Source organism: Gopherus flavomarginatus, chromosome 19 (genome assembly GCF_025201925.1).
Source record: "Gopherus flavomarginatus isolate rGopFla2 chromosome 19, rGopFla2.mat.asm, whole genome shotgun sequence".
Taxonomy (NCBI): Eukaryota; Metazoa; Chordata; order Testudines; family Testudinidae; genus Gopherus; species Gopherus flavomarginatus.
In genome coordinates this window covers 5,899,357-5,920,008 of record NC_066635.1, presented here as the reverse complement: position 1 = coordinate 5,920,008, position 20,652 = coordinate 5,899,357, and the positions used below count along the sequence as shown (strand labels likewise).

General features: G+C 38.6%; 1 protein-coding gene across 5 annotated transcripts in view; it reads left to right on the top strand.

Annotated features, from left to right (window-relative positions):
* TAF15 (TATA-box binding protein associated factor 15) overlaps window positions 1-20,652 on the top strand; it is a 34,491-nt gene that overhangs the window by 8,746 nt on the left and 5,093 nt on the right. For 3 of the 5 annotated variants that reach the window (XM_050929643.1, XM_050929642.1, XM_050929640.1), the window contains exons 2-10: window positions 1,791-1,830; window positions 3,953-3,995; window positions 4,211-4,301; window positions 4,382-4,502; window positions 7,346-7,542; window positions 9,268-9,382; window positions 18,019-18,053; window positions 18,618-18,650; window positions 20,421-20,530. In XM_050929643.1, the coding sequence (XP_050785600.1) occupies window positions 1,791-1,830; window positions 3,953-3,995; window positions 4,211-4,301; window positions 4,382-4,502; window positions 7,346-7,542; window positions 9,268-9,382; window positions 18,019-18,053; window positions 18,618-18,650; window positions 20,421-20,530 (785 nt within the window). The remainder of the gene's footprint in view (window positions 1-1,790; window positions 1,831-3,952; window positions 3,996-4,210; window positions 4,302-4,381; window positions 4,503-7,345; window positions 7,543-9,267; window positions 9,383-18,018; window positions 18,054-18,617; window positions 18,651-20,420; window positions 20,531-20,652) is intronic. The other 2 variants (XM_050929645.1, XM_050929644.1) reach the window with 1 other exon arrangement.

Here is a 20,652-nt window from a genome sequence, read left to right as displayed (position 1 = left end):
AGATATTTTGCTGATGTTGACCATGCACAGGCTTGGCCCCCCACAGCTCCCAGTGGCTGCGTTTTGCTGTTCCCAGCCAAAGGGACCTGCGGGAAGTGGCGGCCATCATGTCCCTGCTGTGCGCTGCTGCCCGTAGCTCCCATTGGCCAGAAGTGATGAACCGCGGCCACTGGGAGCTGCGGAGGACCATGCCTGCGCACGGTCAACATCAGCAAAATGTCTCACAGTTCGCAATCAGATTACCCCGGTGGGCTGCAGGTTACCCACCACTGCTCTAACCGATACCATTTCACCAGCTCTATCAAGAGTTTTTGACATTACCCATTGTAAATGGTATCAGCCATTAAAATGTAAAAAGCCAAGGAAATCTGCCTTTATTCATAACTGTTGTAGAGGGAGGGATATGGTAGGCCTAATCTATAAGGGAAAGGCAATTCACAGTTCCAAAATATTAAATCCCTGATACCAGGCAATGGGCATGCTCACCCTAATGTTGCTCTGATAGCTTTTAAAGTCTAGATTCGTAGACCTGATGTGGTAATAGTATATTCACGGGGAGCTTCAGGTGCAGAGTTTGCTGCTTAGGGCCCTTATTAAGATGTTTTACAAAGTACAGGTTTAACTTGAGCTTAATTGCTGTAGTTCTGAGATTTCTCTCTCAAAATCCATATTGTTTTAATGTACTTGCAGTGTTTGAATCTGTTTGCCCGCTATCAGAAAGATTCCATCATTTGGAAGTAGAGTAGTAAAGTCTTGACCTTTGTTCGGACAACTTGCATCCTTTGTAAATGAACAACCAAAACTGGGGTTTCTGTCTGGCTTGTGCTGGTGATTATAATTTTCCTGCCACTGCCAAAAGGCAGAGAATGTCATGGAGTGGAGGAAGGCCTTTCTTTCCATTAATACTCCCCCAAATTCCACCGTACCCTCAGCTCCTTTGCCAAGAAGAGCTCTTTAACATAACCCATTGTCTTAAAATGGACATCAGATAAAACTGACAGATTTGGCTTTGCCTGATTTCTTTATTTTAAGATATTTATGGTGTACTCTTAATCTATAATGGTATTGCATTCTCTAGCCATCAGAGGGTGCCCATTCATCAGTCATGCAATTCTTGAGACTTGAAGTGATGTCATCAAAGTAAAATCTGTATTTCAAAAAGCATGGTGAGAGTAGTTACAAGTACTGCACTTGCCTGAGTTCCACTAATAGTTTTGTTGTTTTACAAACAGATTTAAAAAAATGATTTTCTCTTGCAGATGAAAGGGGAAACTGTCTGACTATACAAGGAAAATAGCTAAACTGATAAATGCTGTCAAATGCACAAAGTAACCTGAGAAAATAATTTTTTTCTCTGTTTCATTTACAATAATTTTAGGAGCTACTTCTGAAAGTAATAGATAAGACTTTCAAAGAAATGTCTTTTTTTTTTTTTTTTTTTTAAGTTGATGTCCTTTAATGACTTTTTGACACAGTGCTGTTTTGGTAACTGTCCCTTTTGACTTCTCTAAAAACTGTGTAATAAACATATAGTGCATGCATGCATGCATAGGTTGACTTTTTTTATGCAGAACTCATTTCTTTGAATTCATTGAAAATCTATAAACGACTCAGAAGAAATTCTGGATTAACCGTTTACTTCTGCCTTTGGTTCTTACTGTCTTCACTCTATTTATGAGACTTTTTCTTGTTAGTCCTTACCTAGGTGCTCTAGAATTGAGGTCTCATTTGGGTGAATTGGAAGTGTTCAGTGCTGCTTACTAAAAAAATATATATATATTTTTTAATAGATTCTGGAAGTTACAGTCAGTCTGAGGGCCAGCAGCAGAGGTATGTGTGCCTTTTTTTAATGCTGTCAGTTGTTGTGTGGGTCTGCAAAAAATAGTGGGTGAATTCAAGATTCCCCTCATGAGATTTGATACCTTGTACCACCATATCAGGCCCACATTCTCAGCGAGCTTTAGGCACAGAGTTCGACCCACAAGCTCCCTTATTAAGATATCCTACAAGAATTTACATTTGGTTACAAATATTCATGAGGGAAAGAAAGTAAATAGGTTTAGGTCAAAGTGAGAGTGGCTAACATAATAAGTACTTTTGAATGTGTGTGTGGATGATTCCATAAATATACACAAGTATTTTTTTCTTTTTGTTACTTTCTTAAGGTGCAGTCAGACATGGTAAGTAGTAAGACATTGGGCAAAATAGGTAGTCAGAAGTAGCAAGTAAGGTAAATTTTCTTCCCAAAACTAGTTGAAATAACTTAACTTAACCTACCTTTGTGCTTTCTGAAATTAATAAATTCATAGATAAGAAATTTAAAAACTGATTCATAAAATAGCCACTGGTGTTTTCCATGTGCCAATCTTTCCCATGCTTTTAAAATTACAGGGCTGCTTCACAATCACTTGTATGTGTTTGTTATTGGACAAGTGGCTCTCTTAAGCTCTTTCATTCCCAGAATGCCTCTTATAACCAATTGTAGGGAGTTGGCTCTCAGCTGCACATAAAATGTAAATACAATAGCTGGCTTGTGTTATAACACTAATACCCCAGTTTTACAATTGGATCTACACGGGCAGACCTTTATGCCCATACACAGTTTCAGTGAATTTGCTGGGGCTCTCCCCAGGTAGATCCAATAGCAGGATATCGGCCTAAATCTGGGTTTCACCATGTGAAGTTGATATTTAAAAGTGTTGCATTGAAATTGGAAAAATGGACTACAACTAAGTTTGTGCACGTTTGCAGAATTTAACTTGATTCTGGAATTTGTGCAGTATTATAATAATCTGAATTGTGAAAAAGATATTCTAGATAATAGTATCCCTTTACAAAAGTATTAAAATCCTGGATACACCTGAGTGTTTTAGTGAAAGTGTCTACAATATATCTGTGTACATTAACATATGGTTAAATAGGTCATAGTGATGTATGTTTTACACAGCTGAACATACCTTATTTTAGTTCATAACTTTTCTGTGACGTTCATGATGGATTCAGGAAAATGGGACAATATCACCTAACTGTAGTCTGAAGCTGGTGCAGTTTTTCATGAGGATGAGCTACAATATTGTTGGACTCCTCAGCAGATTATCATAGGCACAGTACTTGAGTAAAAGCAGGGCCGGCTCCAGGCACCAGCGAAGGAAGCAGGTGCTTGGGGCAGCCAATGGAAAGGGGCAGCACATCCGGGTCTTTGGTGGCAGGTCCCTCAGTCCCTCTCAGAGCGAAGGACCTGCCACTAAATTACTGCCGAAGAATGAAGCAGCACAGTAGAGCTTTTCTCGCTTCACTGCGTGGGGCGGCACAAAAGCTGGAGCCGGCCCTGATTAAAAGGCAACTGACTTAATCTGTTAGTATGCTTTGTGTGTTTTGGTACTTGACCTTTTTAAGTGTTCTTTAATTTTGAATAATTTGGATTCATATAAGATCCATTTTCATTATAGTATCAGAGGGTAGCCGTGTTAGTCTGGATCTGTAAAAGCAGCAAAGAATCCTGTGGCACCTTATAGACATGCATCTGAGGAAGTGGGTATTCACCCACGAAAGCTCATGCTCCAAAACGTCTGTTAGTCTATAAGGTGCCACAGGATTCTTTGCTGCATTTTCATTATAGGGTATTCTGGAAAATTATAACAAGGCTCAGTGCCTATACCCTAAAATCTATACTTGAAACAGAATCTGAGTTTAAATTCTCCAGCTTTTGTTTACCTAATCTTTCATCTTAGTCAACTATTATTTTATCTCTGCATTTCTAATCTGCTTATCACAGTAGGCACATAGGTTAAATACATAGATGATAAAACTTAAATTAGAAATAGTCCCAAATCACAGTAATTACAAGAAACTTGCAGTTTACATAGCATAGTTTACTATATACTTATACTGTGTGTTTTTTTTTAATCTAATACTTGATTGAAGTTTATTTGACAGTGTCTGTATTTTACAGCTATTCATCATATGGCAATCAAAATTATGGACAAGCACCACAGGTAGGTTGAAATACAGTTTGTGCTACTCAAATTTTTTTTTTTTCTGAGTAAGAGATGATGATTGTTGGGTTGACTTGTCTGCATTAAGATATAGCCCAATATCAGTCATCAGTGGAATAAAGCTGCACTGATGCAAACCCCTAGTCTAGACAAGGAAAGACATTGTTTCCTTTAGTGGATCTTACCTCTGCTTGAAATCTTTCTCTAAATTACAGGGTTATTCTGGCTATGGGCAGGGTGGAGAGAGTTCCTCTTATGGACAGAACTATGGAAGTTATCAAGGAAACTATGGACAAAGTCAAACAGGTTGGCTAGCTTGCCAAATTTACTGTCTAGTAAATATTCATGGTTTGATTACATAAAAAATTCCCCTGTTCAATTTTCAGGTTATGGACAAACTTCACAACAAGGATATAGTGGAGGATCTGGTTATGAAAATAAGAATCAGAGCTCATATGGCCAACCGTCTTACGGCAATCAGGAACAACAAAAAGAATCATCTGGAGGGTAAGGAAAGAAAGTTAACCACGTACATTTCAAGCATTGTCTGCCAGAGACACCTTGTTAGATAGCTTTATTAGGAAACTTATTAGAGCAGCCTTTAAGAACATCCTCCAGCTCCCAGCTCTGGAAACTTTAAATGGAAATGTAATTTTCTGATAAATGGATTAAACAGTCATACTAGCAATTGTCTGTACTAACAATTCTTAGTCCTGATTTCTGTGGCTTCCTTATTGCTTATATTGTTGACACCATGGATAATGTTTTATTTAAAAGTTATTTACTAATACAATATGATCTAAATAGAACATCAATAGATATTTGAGGTATTTGACTTTCTTAAAGGCCACCTACTTTCACTGTAAGATACTTTGCATGACTCCTCTAGAAGTGGAAGGAGTCACTAGTCTTATAGTCACAGATACAAATGCTTGACTACAGAATTGTGTGTAAACCAATTTGGTGCCAGGACACCGTAGGACAGTCTAGATATTTGACAACTAAAGACTTTAAATGCCAATTGCCTGCTGTTTTTTCTTGTTCAGCCAGTCTTGATTTAGGAAATAAGATGGGGAAAGCAAACTACAGTAGGGGTCTGATGTTTGTCTCAACAGCAGGAAGCTTTAGGAATCATGCAGTGGATTAAGACTCTTTTTGTTGTTTAACTACTGTTTGTTTATTTAGGAAGTTTTAACAGGTTTACAAATCTTTCATATGTAAATATCAGAAACAAAACTATTAAAGCTGACCTTTTGTTTAAGGAGGCACTATACAAATAATATAATCCTCAGAGCTCTCTGGTTACCAGGATGTTCCCATATTTGTGAGCATCATAACACGGCCATTCAAGCCTGTTTGAACATGTTGTTTCTAGTGATTTTTCTTTAATTAAAGCAATTGAAATCTCTGATTACACGTATCTAGTCTTTTAACTATGTCTGTCAAATATTAATTTTCCCCCCAAAATTGGACAAGTGTGCTGTGTTCTGTATTGAATAGCTGGTCAACTGTACGTATTTCAATGGCTCTCCCAGTCTTTAACATTCTCTGGTTCATAATGTGGGTTAAGAGCTGGATTATTTGTGATGGGTATAGTTGGCAAGGGAAAAGAACTTCTCTCTAGTTCTATTCCAAACTCATAGAGTAGCCTTTGCTAAAGGATGTGTGTACATTTCTGGAGGGTGTGAATTTTTTATTAATCCATGGTAGCCTAGCGGTATTTACACTGCCACAATTTTCTTCTTCAGTAAAGACTCACTGCTGTCTGGGTTAGGGCACCTCTAATCTGCTACTGCTTTGAGCTGGCTGCTTAATGGATCTGTACACAGTGTCTGCACTCACTCTTGGTCTTTTCTTATTCCGTATAAATTTCTATCGTCATCCATGGTGTTTCTGCTACAGTTTTATCTGGCATGACTACACGAAGATGTTGAAAGAAGAAAGATATCCTTTGCAAAATACTTATTTGACTGTGGCTCTTCTTCTTTAATTTGCTGAAATAGTGGTTTCACATTTAAATCATAGAGCTCTTCTAGGGTATTTTTAGATTTGAATTCCCAGGTATCATATACAATTGCCCATTTGTACCCAGATGTTTTCTGGAAGAATGGCTTTTCAGAGTTTGAGAAATATATAGTTAGAACTTCATATTTGATATAATTTACTTTGAATCCAGATGGTTTCCCAAAGAGAGACAATTTTCTTATCCTGAAGAGCATGGAGGACCAAATTCATCCTTAGTGTAACTCTTAGAATCATAGAATATCAGGGTTGGAAGAGACCTCAGGAGCTCATTTAGTCCAACCCCCTGCTCAAAGCAGGACCAGTCTCCAACTAAATCATCCCAGCCAGGGCTTTGTCAAGCCTGACCTTAAAAACCTCTAAGGAAGGAGATTTCACCACCTCCCTAGGGAACCCATTCCAGTGCTTCACCACCCTCCTAGTGAAAAAGTTTTTCCTAATATCCAACCTAAACCTCCCCCACTGCAACTTGAGACCATTGCTCCTTGTTCTGTCATCTGCCACCACTGAGAACAGTCTAGATCCATCCTCTTTGGAACTCCCTTTCAAGTAGTTGAAAACAGCTATCAAATCCCCCCTCATTCTTCTGTTCTGCAGACTAAATAATCCCAGTTCCTTCAGCCTCTCCTCGTAAGTCATGTGCTCTAGCCCCCTAATAATTTTTGTTGTCCTCCTCCACTGAACTCTTCCCAATTTTTCCACATCCTTCTTGTAGTGTGGAGCCCAAAACTGGACACAGTACTCCAGATGAGGCCTCACTAATGCCAAATAGAGGGGAATGATCACATTCCTCGATCTGCTGGCAATGCTCCTACTTATACAGCCCAAAATGCTGTTAGCCTTCTTAGCAACAGGGGCACACTGTTGACTCAATTACTCTGTGGCTGAATTTGGTCCAGGATCTTTGTGCAAGTACGTATAAACCAGGAGGAACAGTCCTTGCACTAGCTGTCTGGATTTTCACTATGATTGCTAAAATTATCAATAGAAAACAATAAAATAAAACCCATGTTTCCTATCGTGTTAGCATTTTCTGTTGATTTGTTTCTGCTGTTAAACAGATGTTGGTGCTGATAGTGATGATGATACACACGTTTCTGCTCCCTTGTATTTGAAGCCACACTTAGCCAGGTCAAACAGTGTAGTATTTCTATATAAATAAAGGTGATTATTTTTTTTTCTTTTTGTTCTGTTTTTTGAGTCCTGAAGGAAATCACGACTAGGAAGTCTGACCAGAATCATTGCATTTGTAGCCATTATTCTACTCTCTCTATACTGGGAATATAAACTCTGTTTACTGTCTAATAATTATTCCTCTTTATTTTCAGTGGAAGAGCCTCTTCATATGAACCCAAGTCAAGCTATGGTCAGCAGCAAGGATCATATGACCAACAGTCAGACTACGGCCAGCAGCAGGGCTCATATGACCAGCAGTCAAGCTATGACCAGCAACAAGGTTCATATGGTCAGCATCAGAAATCCTATCAGTCACAGCAAAAGGAAAGCTTCAGTCACAACACGCAAGGTAGAGCATGCAGAATGAGTGTAGCATCTTTAGCCAAGTTAAATTGAAGAACTTTGTTCTGTTTTGTGATATGAAACGTTCTGGGTTGCTGCATACAGATTATTATTTGGGTGGAAGTGGAAAGCAGTGAAAGCCTTTTTCTCCAAAGTGGTGAGTGTTTCTTGTAGCACGATGGAGAACTCTTACTAACTACACATGACTTGGTGGGGTCAAAAATTGTGTCCACAAGTGTGTGTGATTTTTCTGCACCTTTTGATGATTATTTTCTGATTCCTGAAACTTTTTTTCACCTTGTTCTTCCTTATGTGGGGGAAGAGAGGTTTTCATTTTGGGTTGGAGGGTGGATGCCCTGATCAACACTAATGTTATAAGGATCTTCATCCCAAGCCGGCAGCTGCCTTTCTTAGTTACATTAAACAATAACAGGTGATTGGCAAGCCCTTTTCAGCCCCCCTGTTGTTTCTTTCACTGGGAGTGTTTATATTTTTAAGAGGAGGGAGGGAAGTGAATGTCTATAAGGATGAGGCCCACCAAAAGGGCTTTCCATCCTTTCCAGTGTCTAGGAGCACAGTCGCCTTTTGAGGAAAAAAATGAAGATATTTAGAGAGATTATAAATTTGCTGCCTGTGTCACTTCCTTGTGGAGGTCTGGCTGTGTTCATAGGAGATGAAAACTGTCTACAGGGAGTTGACAGGCAGATGAAATGACTTTCCCTGCATGTAAGGAATTTTTCTTGTCCCTCCCCTCCTTAAAGTGTGTTTTGAAAAGAAGAGAGGGGCTCTGAAAGGGAGCTGAGTCCTGTGGGCAGAATCCAGGAGAAGGAAGCTGCACTTGTTCAAGTTCTGCCACTTTGTCAAAGCTGCTAAGGAAAAGGAGCCTGTAGTTTCTTGAGGTTTTTGCTCCCTCTGTTTATGCTCTCCCATCAGCTTGCAGCAGTTTAGCTACATCCTTCTGCCCTGGTGGCTGTCACGGCAGGGTCTCTTCTTTGTTTCACTCTTTTTTTTTCCAGACTAGACACAAGTGGGGAGTGAAGCAAGATGGTGAGTCTGAAGCACCATGGGGGGAGGAGGAGAATAAGAAACTTTGCAGGTGGAGTAAAGGCAGAACTAGTGGGAGACTTGGGGGGGCGGGGGGAAGGCTTTCTCGTTCGTTCACTGGTATCGTGAAAACTGCAGGGCCAGAGCTGACTATCACTGGTTCCATATTTCAGTACTTTGTGCTCTTATTTGCCTGCCTGTATTGGAGGGTTACTGGGAAGTGGAGGGTAGAAATATCTCCTTATGCATAGCATGCTAGGCACCTTGGAGTCTGTCTTTACCTCTCTGGACAGTGGTGTGATCTGCTTTACTTATCACAGCACCAATGTCTCAGCTTCTGTCTTGACAAACAAGTGATGTGAAGGTTAAAACATAGCCTTTAACCAAACTGCGTCTGTCTTTTTCAGGGTAGGAGAAACTCAGTTGAGATTGTAGGCACTATGGATTGATTTTTTTGCAAAATGTGATGTACCAGAATATGGTAGTATCCACATTCTAAGGAATATCCCGTCCCATAGTAATCGAGGGAGATAAACCAGGACTTGGTTTAGGCCTTGTGATTGCGCGGAACAGATGCAAGAAGAGTTTAAAACATGGAAGTCTTTTATTTATTTTTAACTAGCAAATTTAAGCAATGGGTTTAATATAATCTTGCAGTGCAATTTACACATACTTTGTGGTTCTCTAGATGGTCGACGTGAAAAGAGTAGGTATGGAGAAGATAATAGAGGATACGGCGGTTCACAGGGAGGAGGTAGAGGGGGATATGAAATGGATGGAAGAGGTCATATGTCTGGATTAACGTAAGTGATTTAATCCCAATACCTGCAAATGTATTTGTAATATCTTGCTATTTAACTGCTTTGGTTTCCGTGTTTAAGCTAACACAATTCAGATCTTTGAGCACAGAAGGCTGAAGGTAGTTGCTTTCTAAAATTACACTGATCAGCCTGCACTGAGATACTAAAGATTTAGCCCAGGGAACATTACTTATATTGGAATAGGACAAGACTTAGAATGATGATCATAAAGACACTTGGTATGTTTTATATCTGATAGATGTGATACAAGGCTTCTCAAAGAGACCACTCTTTGAAGTAAAGTATTTTACATGCTATAAACCAAGATTCTTTCTAGATGCCTTTTAAAAAAAAAAAAAGAGAGAGAGAGAGGCTCAGAAATAGAATTTAGAGCCAGGGTTCTGTAGCCTAGTGGCCGATAACCCTCTGGCAGGAAAGTATGTTCTGTATATGGTGACTTATTATAGTAATATCACCTAGGTCTTGTATAGTGCTTTATATCAATAGATTTCAGTGTGCTTTACAAAGAAGACCAGTATTATTATAGATGATATGCAAGGTTTGGCTAATAGTCTTTCTGCTTTATTAAAGAAGGTTAACTAGACAAGATTACTTGATCTTGACTACTTCTCCCTCCCTCCCCCAATATTTCCTTTTGAGATAGTGACTGAATAAACAAACATGAACCTGATGGAATTCAACAGCTTAGCTACATTTTTTTTGACTGTTCTAGCTATAAAACTAAAACAATAATGGCCTCCTAATTCAGTTTATTTGCCTTTACTAGATGTCAGGTTTTTATACTTAGGCCCTGATCCTACAAAGACAGACTTATGAACATGCATAACTATATATATGTATAGCGTTCATGCTTGTGCATAAATTTGCAGGATTGGGGGGGTCTTTGTTTTAAAATTCATTTAAACTGCCCAGACTACATATAAAGTTAGCAAAGATACAAAGAAACTGTTAATTTATACCTGCTATCTACAGTTCTGAGTTGCAATTCTGTGGCTATAGTGCAGGACAGTGTGAACTAGAAATTAAAGCTACCAGTAACCTATGAACTGGTCCTTATTAACATCATCATTCCACTGCCCCATTGGGCTGCTTTGGGTTAGTGCTAGATCCGTTGAGGTGTAATGAGAAGTAGATATCATTGTTTGGGGGGAGCAGTCGAGGTTTAAGTAAAATAACCATGTCTCATAATGTTGTAGGACTGCCTTTCACATGTAAATATGGTATTTCTCTGAATGGACGTCTTGTTGAAAGCTTTCTGTAGGTTTTCTTGTAATATTAGACTGTTAGGGCTCACTTATACTATGAAAATAATTGTCAGTGTTTCTCATAGTTGAAATAAAAGTGAGATCATGTCATTTAACCTGGTTATAACATGGTTTACTCTGATCCCATCCATATAGGAATGTCCAAATCATGTTGTAACTAGGTTGGTCCTACATTATTCTTCATTGTAACCAATTTGATAGTGTATATGGATCCTGAATATTTTGACTTGGTATATGGTATCAGAGTTACTAGAGGCGCATTTTAGATGGATCTTAGAAGTGAGCGAATTCTGTCCCTTTATAATTGGCAGCTTTTGTACAGTGTAAGCTTCACAGGCAGCAAAACCTCTTCAGATGTTCAATTTCACTTAGAATTGAGGTTTTTAAGACTATTGTAGCCGCTTCATTGCGGGTAAGGGTTTCTTATAATTCCCATGATAAAAATAGTGTTTTGGGGTTTTTTTTGGCTTTGAAGTTGGGCCTCTCTTAATGAAGAAATTTTAAAGTAAGCTTCAAAAGACATACAACTGCTAGACAGTGTCCATTCAAAACAAACTTGTGTTTTGCAAGGTGGTGGGAACAGAAGCTAGGAAAATAACCACTCCTTCATTACGGTTGTTTCAACAGATGTATAAATAATCATGTTGATATGTAAATATGGTTGATCCCATTGCTTGACGCGCACTTTCAGGAAAGGAAAAGTGTGGAAGGGGGTTGAAAAACTTGAAGGAATGTATCAGTGGGAGGGGGAATGGAGCCATTTTTAATGACCGTCTTCCTCTGTTCAGCACAGCACACTGATGGTGTTTAAACTTAATGACTCAAACTGAAATTTGTCCTAGAATTTTTCAGCCTAGATGTGGTTGTCTTCTATTTTGATTAAGGTTTCTACTCCTAAAAAGTCAGTTTTTACTCCACATTCAAACACTTCTTGACCAAGTTCTAGCAAAAGCTTGAGTTGTTTGCCGTCATAAAATAATGTGGTGGAAGAACAACTTTAATAATGTAACAGATCCCCACTTTTAGTACGGAGAACAATATTTGCCCAAAAAAAAAGGCAGCCCAAACCTAAAAGCAACTTATGCACATATGCTGAGGCTACTTCTGATAATTATTTGTTACAGTGTTTGACTGTGATAGCGTTTTGCATGGTAACACTAAAATGTGATATTTCCAGTAATATCAGGAAGTATTTAACTCCTAAAGTCTTGTCTGAACACAGTTTTTGTACTGCTATAACTATATAGGCTTGAACATTTGCAGTTAGTGGTTTTAAAAAAAGTTAGACCAGTCCTTAGGTTGCACTAAACATTTCCAACTTAAAGAAACGTATTTAAATTATTTTTAACGATGCTGGAACATTTGTCTGAAGTACCTTCTTTGCACTTTTCCTGGATGGTGCATGAAATCATTAGCTAATCTGAGACTACAGTGGATTAATGTCCTTTGCATATCAGCTGTTCATAAAAATGTTCTAGCTCCCCTGATGGTAATAGTGACAGGAGGGTGGTCCAGCCACAGGTGTTCTTACCACTTAGGCCAGGTCCCCAGGTCCAAATTTCTTGGTCAGTGTGTAGTCAAGGTCCAGACTTCAGAGATGATGATAATGATGATAAACAAAAATTTGGGGATCTGTTCAAAAGCGTCTTATGGTCCAGATTTGGCCCATGGTCCACCTGTTGACTCCCCTGACTTAGTCTAACCCTACTGTGAGCCATGATGAGCAACAGCATCATTAAAATGCCAGCAGCAGTTAGTGCCTATGCTGGCACTGCCCTGATTTCCTTTGCTAGCGCTTTTTCTTAACAAGGGAGGATTGCTAGGTGTGGAGTCATATCTGTATTTGTGCAATTCCAGGCTTTTGTGTGGGACAAAACCAAATTATTATTCTCAAACAATAAGCTCTCAAAAATTGTTTCCATAAGCATTTTGGACAAAAGTAGCTGAAAATAGATGCTTCTTAAAATGTTTTTGTCCTGACACTAAATGAATGAATTAATTGCTTTCAAGATAATTTGCAGGGATTCCCAAAAATGTACCTACCTTAGGGCCTACAGCATTCAGTTCACTTCCTGTACGTGTGCAGAGTCATGCAGCTTTGAGGGAAAGAGCTAATATATATGAGAAAATTGCTGCTCAAATCCAGTAACCCACAATCAAATTCAGTAGTTCTTAACTTTCTTCTGCCCCAAATGCTCGCATCATGGTAAGTACCAGTGGCCTCAGAATTGCCTTTTTTTTTTTTTTTTTTAAATGGTTTTGTGCTGGATCTCTTGGAACTTTAGATGCCAAATAAAAATCCATCCAAACTTCCATTTTTGTTGCGTTTTTTTTTTTAAAACGGGCTGCTGAGACTGTGTGCCACACTTTGTAGCTAAGAACAAATGTTAAATCTGTACTATAAACCCATTTTTAAAAAAAGTTTACAACTGAAATCAAACAAAACCATCAGATATAGCTTGAGATGCACTGACTTGAGGGCAGGGTCATACTGGCACTTACCCAGTAACTATTCTATATGCCTCTCCCCTCTCCCCCCCATTCTGTACTCTTATAGTTAGAACACTAGGACTGAGGACTCCTGAGTTCTGTTCTTGGCTCTGCCTCCAGGTTTTTTTGCCTTTGAGCAAATTGCTTTTTCTCTCTGGAGAACAGAACTTGTCTCAATGGGTATTATGGTGCTTAATCCTTTTCTACAAAGTGTCTTGAGCGCATTAGATGAAAGGTGCTATGGAAGTGTGGGGGAGGGGGGAAAGGGGGCTACCTAAAATCCCGAAAAAGTCACTCAAATCAGTGCAGTGTCAATAGAACAACCTTAATTGTTCTGTCCCCTTGTATCAGAATCTGGACTCAGTGGGTGAAGTTCTGCCTTCAGATTATACTGAAATTTGGGCTACACCCACACAGCTTCTTGTTTAGTGTAAAACAGAATTTGTTCCACTCAGTCATTGAGTTGTCACACAGCTAGACATAGGATTTTCTTGGTTGTGTGTGATTAAATCTAAACTTGATTTTAAGTTTATTGTATTACAAGTGAAAATTATGCATTGCTGCTTGTGTGTTATATTTGGTTCCTTTGTGTGGGGACTTGGCCTAATCTAGTACCAAGAAATTGTAGTATAGCCAAAGTGTCTTATACTATCATGCCATTAGTGTTCAGAGTTATTGTCACATTATTCGCTTTCTGTACATTCTTGTTCTGGCTTTAGAGTTTGGAAGAAGATGAACAGGGACACAGCTTTATGGAATTCAGTGAATAAATGATAAACTAGCTTTTTAACTCTTTGTGTGGAACTTCATTAGATAACAGTAGTGATTTCTCATCTCTTTGTGTCCATATTACACTTTCAAGTAGATCACCTCCTGAAGCTGTTCCTTTATAGTAGCACAGATTTAAAATACCTTGATAGAAGTAGAATCTATGGCTTTATTGCTGTGCTAAATAGTCCGTTCTCATTTCAGTTCTATTTAGAAAGATACGTCCTTGCACGTGACTCCCATTGTGCTCACTGAGAAGTGTAGGTGCATATCAGAGGGCAGAATTTGGCCTTTGGCTTTTAATGCCATTTGTTCCAGTATCTGCAGCTCTTTTCTCTTTGGAAGGAACATTTATGGCTTGAAGCCCTCTAAAGTCATTACAAGTGTGCAACGTTGATAAAAAGGGAGTAGTAAAGCTATTTGAACAACTTTAGCTGAAAGATGCTGCTTACTTCAGCCATGATTAATGCTCAGTTGAGGCATCTCTTTCCTTTGTAACCTTTGTGATCTTGGGAACACTGGTGATACCTGTACTCCTAAGATTCTAGCAGTTTTTATTCCAGATGTGACAGGTTTGGTCATAGAGATCCCCTTGGGACTGTTACCTGATGTGCTGAAATTACTTCTGAGCCTGGTTTCCCTGCCAGCCTGGGACTTCCAGAACTCTGCCTTGTTGAGCCAGACACTCCAGCCTGCTGCAACATAGACCCAGGATCTGGGCCATGCCCCCAAAACTGCAGACTTAACTGAAAACAGCTCAGCAGGCTACCTGTCTCCAGCACCCAGTTCCCAATAGGATCCAAACCCCAAATAAATCCGTTTGACTCTATAGAAAGGTTATACAGGGTAAATTTGTAAATTGTTCACCCTCTATATCATTGATAGAGAGAGATGCACAGCTGTTTGCTCCCCCATCAGTAATCACTTACTGTGAGTTTATTAATAAACAAGTGATTTTATTAAGTATAAAAAGTAGGATTTAAGTGGTTTCAAGTAATAACAGACAACAAAGTAAGTCACAAAGAAAAATAAAACACGCAAGTTTAAGCCTAATACATTAAGAAACTGATTACAGGTAATAGCTCACCCTCAGAGATGTTCCAATAAGCTTTTTTTCACAGAATAGACTCCTTCCTAGTCTGGGGCCAGTCCTTTTCCCCTGGTACAGTCCTTGTTCATTCCAACACACATCTCAGGTGGTATGGGGTTTTCTCATGACTGGCAGCCCCGTTGTCCGGCACCACCCCCTTTTATAGCTTTGGAACACAGTGGGAATCTTTTGTGTCTCTGGGTCCCCACCCCTCCTTCTAAATGGAAAAATACCAGATTTAAGATGGATTTCATTATCAGGTGACATGGTCACATGTCACTGCAAGACCCTTAGTCTTCATTCTTCTTGGTTTGGCTCACACTTACACAGGAAGGCTTGCAGATAGATAAACCATTTACAACCAATTGTCCTTAGTCAATGGGAGCCATCAAGGTTCTAAACCACCATTAATGGCTCACCCTTTGCATAATTACAATAGGACTTCAGAGTTATACTTCATATTTCTAGCTTCAGGTACAAGAATGGTACATGCATACAAATAGGAGTATATTTAGTAGTTTATAACTTTCGTTATACCTTACAAGAGACCTTTTGCATAAAGCATATTCCAGTTGCATCATATTCACACTCATAAGCATATTTCCATAAAACATATGGAGTGCAACGTCCACACCGGACTATGCCAATAGGTTTGAAAATAAATGAAGATGGGTGGATACCAGTTTACAGTGACAGCATGTTTGTGGCCTTAGGGTTAATTATTGTGAATGGTGATTAGGATTCACTTTGGCTGCCTGAATTTCAATTTTTGTATTGGTGATATGGCTGAATTTTTCCTAATTTTCTGACTGACTAAAGGATGTTTTACAAACCAGAACTCTAGCTGATTATCTGTCATATTCAGTCTATATATAAAGCTTATAAAAGGCAGTATACAGTGTGATACTAGTTATATGTTACACACAACCCTGTCCTCGTGTGTCTGTATTCTATTGCATCCATGTATTGCCAAACAACTGTCTTCTTAGGTCTTCGTGGTAAATCTGAGGCTGCACAGCATCAGCTATTTAGAGCAAACATGTCTGTGACTTTTCCCCCTCGTAGTGCAGATTTTGGGTCTATATCCAGGCACCTCTTCTGTTTCTTAAGAAACCAAAACCTGAATTCCTGTTGAGAAGGTGAGAAATAAGATGTTTAAGTCCCTGGGTCCCCAGCAGCTATTCGCAACAGTCTCAGGAGTGGAAAAATATAACACTAAAGTACATGTGAAAGAGGAAAATTTGTCATTTACATTCATCCAAGAGGTCTGCCATCTGACTAACACAGAAACAGTAGTTCAGTTGGTCACATGAGACATAATGGCGAATAATCAACACTGAAGCATATTAAGACAACAATACACTTTTACAGAATATAGTAAAAATGTAAACAGTTTATAAGTTGCAAAAAGTGATCTCTGTTGGGTAGTAATGCCTTCAGCCTGTGGCTTCAGGCATTATGTATCCAGCTCGGTCAGTATTCATTTACCATAACATCCTGATTGTTTACTGTACATAAGTGTCTTTTATTTCTCTATCTACATCTTTCATGTTGTATATTTACAAACCAGAAAAAATGCACGTTCTGAATCGTGCAGTCCTGGTGAACCGGGGAAGGAATCCAGAGTTTGAAATCTTGAAGACAAAAGTTGTGTGACTGATTCATTCATTATAAATCAGTGTACTTAGTTCTGAGCTAATATACCAGTGGGGCGAAGTTTTTAATTGACATTTAATAAGAAGGGTATAAGGAAACCTGTTGGTCGGTTCTTAGGGGATTGATTAGAGTAAATTGTAGGTGGTAGAAATGTGTTTGCAATATAATTTTTGTGATCACCGTTCTTCTTTTTATCATCAGTCTTTAACATTATCCATCCTTTAGTAGAGGCTACTGTAAATAGTATTTGGAACTCATACATTTTTATCTTTCATGCAGCTGAATATAATTGCATATGAGTAAGTCTGCCATTAGCTGTAGGGCAGAACCTCCAAGGGTTAGGCAAGGAGTGCTAGTTAAGGATGTTTATTTGTACTCTCTTTATCTTCGTTACTCTGCATAAAAGTTCCCAAAATGAATTTGCCAGTTTACTGCTGGTAACTGCTGTGGAGACCCTGCACTCCCACACACGCTTCTATTGTTTGCAAGCAGGCAGTCTTATAACCTTTGAAAGGCTTGGCTGTTAACTTAAAATGCCGTTTGATCTTTTTCTAAAGGCCTTGAATATTGAGTGTTTTAATCCCTGCACCTGGATTTAGTTGTTAATGTTAAATGTGGGAAATAATCAATACCATGAACCACACATTAAATAGAATAAGTGTGGGCGATAGCAAGCTTTTACTTCCATTAAATTTGGAATGGGATGTCACAACAACTAAACTCCCCTCATTCACTGGCAATCTGTGTGTAATCTATTAACTTGGTCTACCTTTTGTGCCACGGGTTTCAGAATGAATTAATTAAAAGTTCATGACCTCTGCTATTGAAGCTAATTTTCAGACACACACTTTATCATTAATGTCAAGTGCTAGTAGTACACTGTAGCACAGATTCCCAGATCCTCACACATCCTACTTCAGTGTGTGCTTAGTAATACTAATTTATCCAAATTTACTTGAATGCATAAGAAGAGAGGTTAATTTCTGTTCACAAGTGGTAATTAACTATCCATGCAGCTGCTAGATTGGAATAAAGCCTACTAATTTTTATCAAAAGTATGCCTCTGTTTTAAATCCCTGTTTTAAATTGCATTCATTTGGTACGTGGGCTGGAAAAGGGTTTTTAAATTAGTGTACTCCCACCTTTTGGTTCAGCAGTTCTTTTGGAGGTTAGTTTCTGGGATTAGCTATCTGAAAGAAGAATCTTTGAACACAAATAGTGTGCAAAACATAGAGGTGATGACTGAGCCACTAGACAGTAATTTTTGATCAGATAAGTGTAGATTGAGCCTTAGGCTCAGCACATAGAGACTTGAGGAAGAAATCATTTCTTCAATTTTTCCTCTGCAGTGGTGGTGACCGTGGTGGCTTCAAAAATTTTGGTGGTAAGTGCCGAGTATCCAAAATGTTTCAGTGGAAATCCTGTATAAATCTAAACGCCACCAATATCTTATTACTATCCAGTAGAAGCATTCTAGCATTTCTGTTTTGCTGGGGCTGGTGTGTTTGTGTGCTTTAAAAGTCAATCTTTTAACAATAAACTGGATTTCTACTTTGTCAAATTGCATGAAAGAAATTGTGGAGATTTACGACCTTCACCGGATTTTGGGTTTTTTTGTTACAAATACTGCTTGGAAAGGTACTAGTGACAAAATAATTGTTGTAAACTGCTTGGTCGTCTGACAACAGCATTTGCGAGATAAACACCAGCATAATGCTAATGTGGCAGATGCCACATACTGCAAGTTAAAAAAACATGTTAACATTCTACAGATGCCTGCTATTGAACATTTTAATCTAAATATTCTCCAGATCTTTGGTTAATGACTTAGATTTTTAGATACATTGCATATGTAGCTTGAGTATCTTCTTGTCTTATTTAACAAGATTTTTAAGAAGGCTTTCCTTGCTAAAGTAGCCTTTCTTTCATCTTTTTACCCATTCTACAGGTCAAAGGGATTATGGACAGAAATCAGATGCTGGTAAGAAAACAAGCAGTGTTTGGATTGCAGCTGTTGATTCTTCATAGCATTTGTAACATGTGCAAGCACTTTGGAGGATCTTGGCCAATTAGAGAACTGGTCTGAAATCAAGATAACATTCAATAAAGACAAGTGCAAAGTACTACACTTAGGAAGGAAAAATCAAATGCTCGAGTACAAAATGGGGAATAACTGGCTATGTGGTGGTATTGCTAAAAAGGAACTGGGTGTGATCATGGATCACAAATTGAACATGAGTTATCAATATGATGCCATTGTGAAAAAGCCTAAAGATCATTCTTGAGTATATTAACAGGAGTGCCGAATGTAAGACATGAGAGGTAATTGTCCCGCTTGATTTGGCACTCGTGAGGCTTCAGCTGGAGAACTGTGTCCAGTTCTGGGTGACACATTTTAGGAAAGATATGGACAAATTGGAAATAATGCAGAGGAGAGCAACAAAAACAATAAAAAGTTTGGGAAATCTGACCTATGAAGAAAGTTTAAAAAAACAAAACGGGGGGAACTGCTAAGTCTTCAAATATGTTAAGGGATGTTATAAAGAGGATGGTAATCAATTGTTGCTCATGTTCACTGAATGTAGGATAAGAAGTAACAGGCTTAATTTGCAGCAAGGGAGATTTTGGTTAGATATTAGAAAAAACCTTTTAACTGTCAGAGTAGTTAGGCTCTAGAATGGGCTTCCAAGGGAGGTTGCGGAATCCTCCTCATTGGAGGTTTTTAAGAACAGGTTGGACAAACACCTGTCAGGATGATCTAGGCTTACTTGGTCCTTCCTCAGCACATGGGGGCTGGACCCGATGAGCTTTCTAGGTCCCTTGCAACCCTGCATTTCTATGATTTTATGTACTTTAAAATGCATGCCTGGAAAGAGGTGGGATGGCTGGGATTTTGTGTGATTCAAATGTAGTTTAACAAGGTGGGCTCTCTTCTGCGATCGATCAGCTCCGTTAAATAACAGTGCATGTGACTACAAGAAATTCTTTTAATGTTTAAATAACACATTGCTCAGCAAGTAGAAATCAGGTTTTGTCTAGTGAATTCTGTGTTGATTTGAGTCAAGTAGCTGATGATCTTGTTTTCCTTGAAGATAGTTTTTCTGACTTAGATCGTTTTGGGCAATGTTCTTTTAATTTTTATACTTGTTTCACCATAGATTCTAAAACCTGAAGGACTTTTCGAAAGATGAATTACTCTTTAAGATTGCTGTTTACTTCTTGCACTCTGTCTTGGATATGAAAGTAGACTAATCTGTTTCACTCCTATTTTTGGTTTCATTTTTCTGATTCTTTTATGCTGATACAGTGCTTTTGTGTCTTCTGTGGTATTTTGGTAAATTTTATAGGCCCCTTTTTTATTTAAAATCTATGCGTTTTGGGCCTATTCTACTTGAATGTCCTAGCTGCAGAGAAAAGTTGTGAATGGCTGCCATGCAGTCAGATATTCAATGTAATCATTCTGTGGCATACTGCAGCATCCCTACGGCTATCTTCCTGTACTGTACTTCTGAAGCTGTTGCTGTTAGCTCTAACAGCATGACCTCAGACTTTTCTCAGTTTATTAATATGAGAGCTCCCAATCTGCCAGGTATCCAAGGAGATGTTGCACAACCATAGATGAGTCTAAAATGATGGAGGTTTTCTCTGACCTCAGATGAAGTAGCATTTTCAACTACTGCAGTATGCAACATCTGCTTCTGGCTAATCCATATAAAAACATTTGGTAAAAATAACTTACTTTCTTTAATAGATACAGAATCTGACAACTCTGATAACAACACCATCTTTGTGCAAGGACTTGGAGAAGGTATTTCGACAGATCAAGTGGCTGACTATTTCAAGCAAATAGGTATTATAAAGGTGTGTGTGGTGACAAATCATTAGGTTGTGTTGGCTTAGGAAACCTGTAGATCAAATATGTTGGAAGTGTCTTGAATAGCAGCACATTTCCTCCCTTTTATTTCCCAGCAATTGTAGATCTT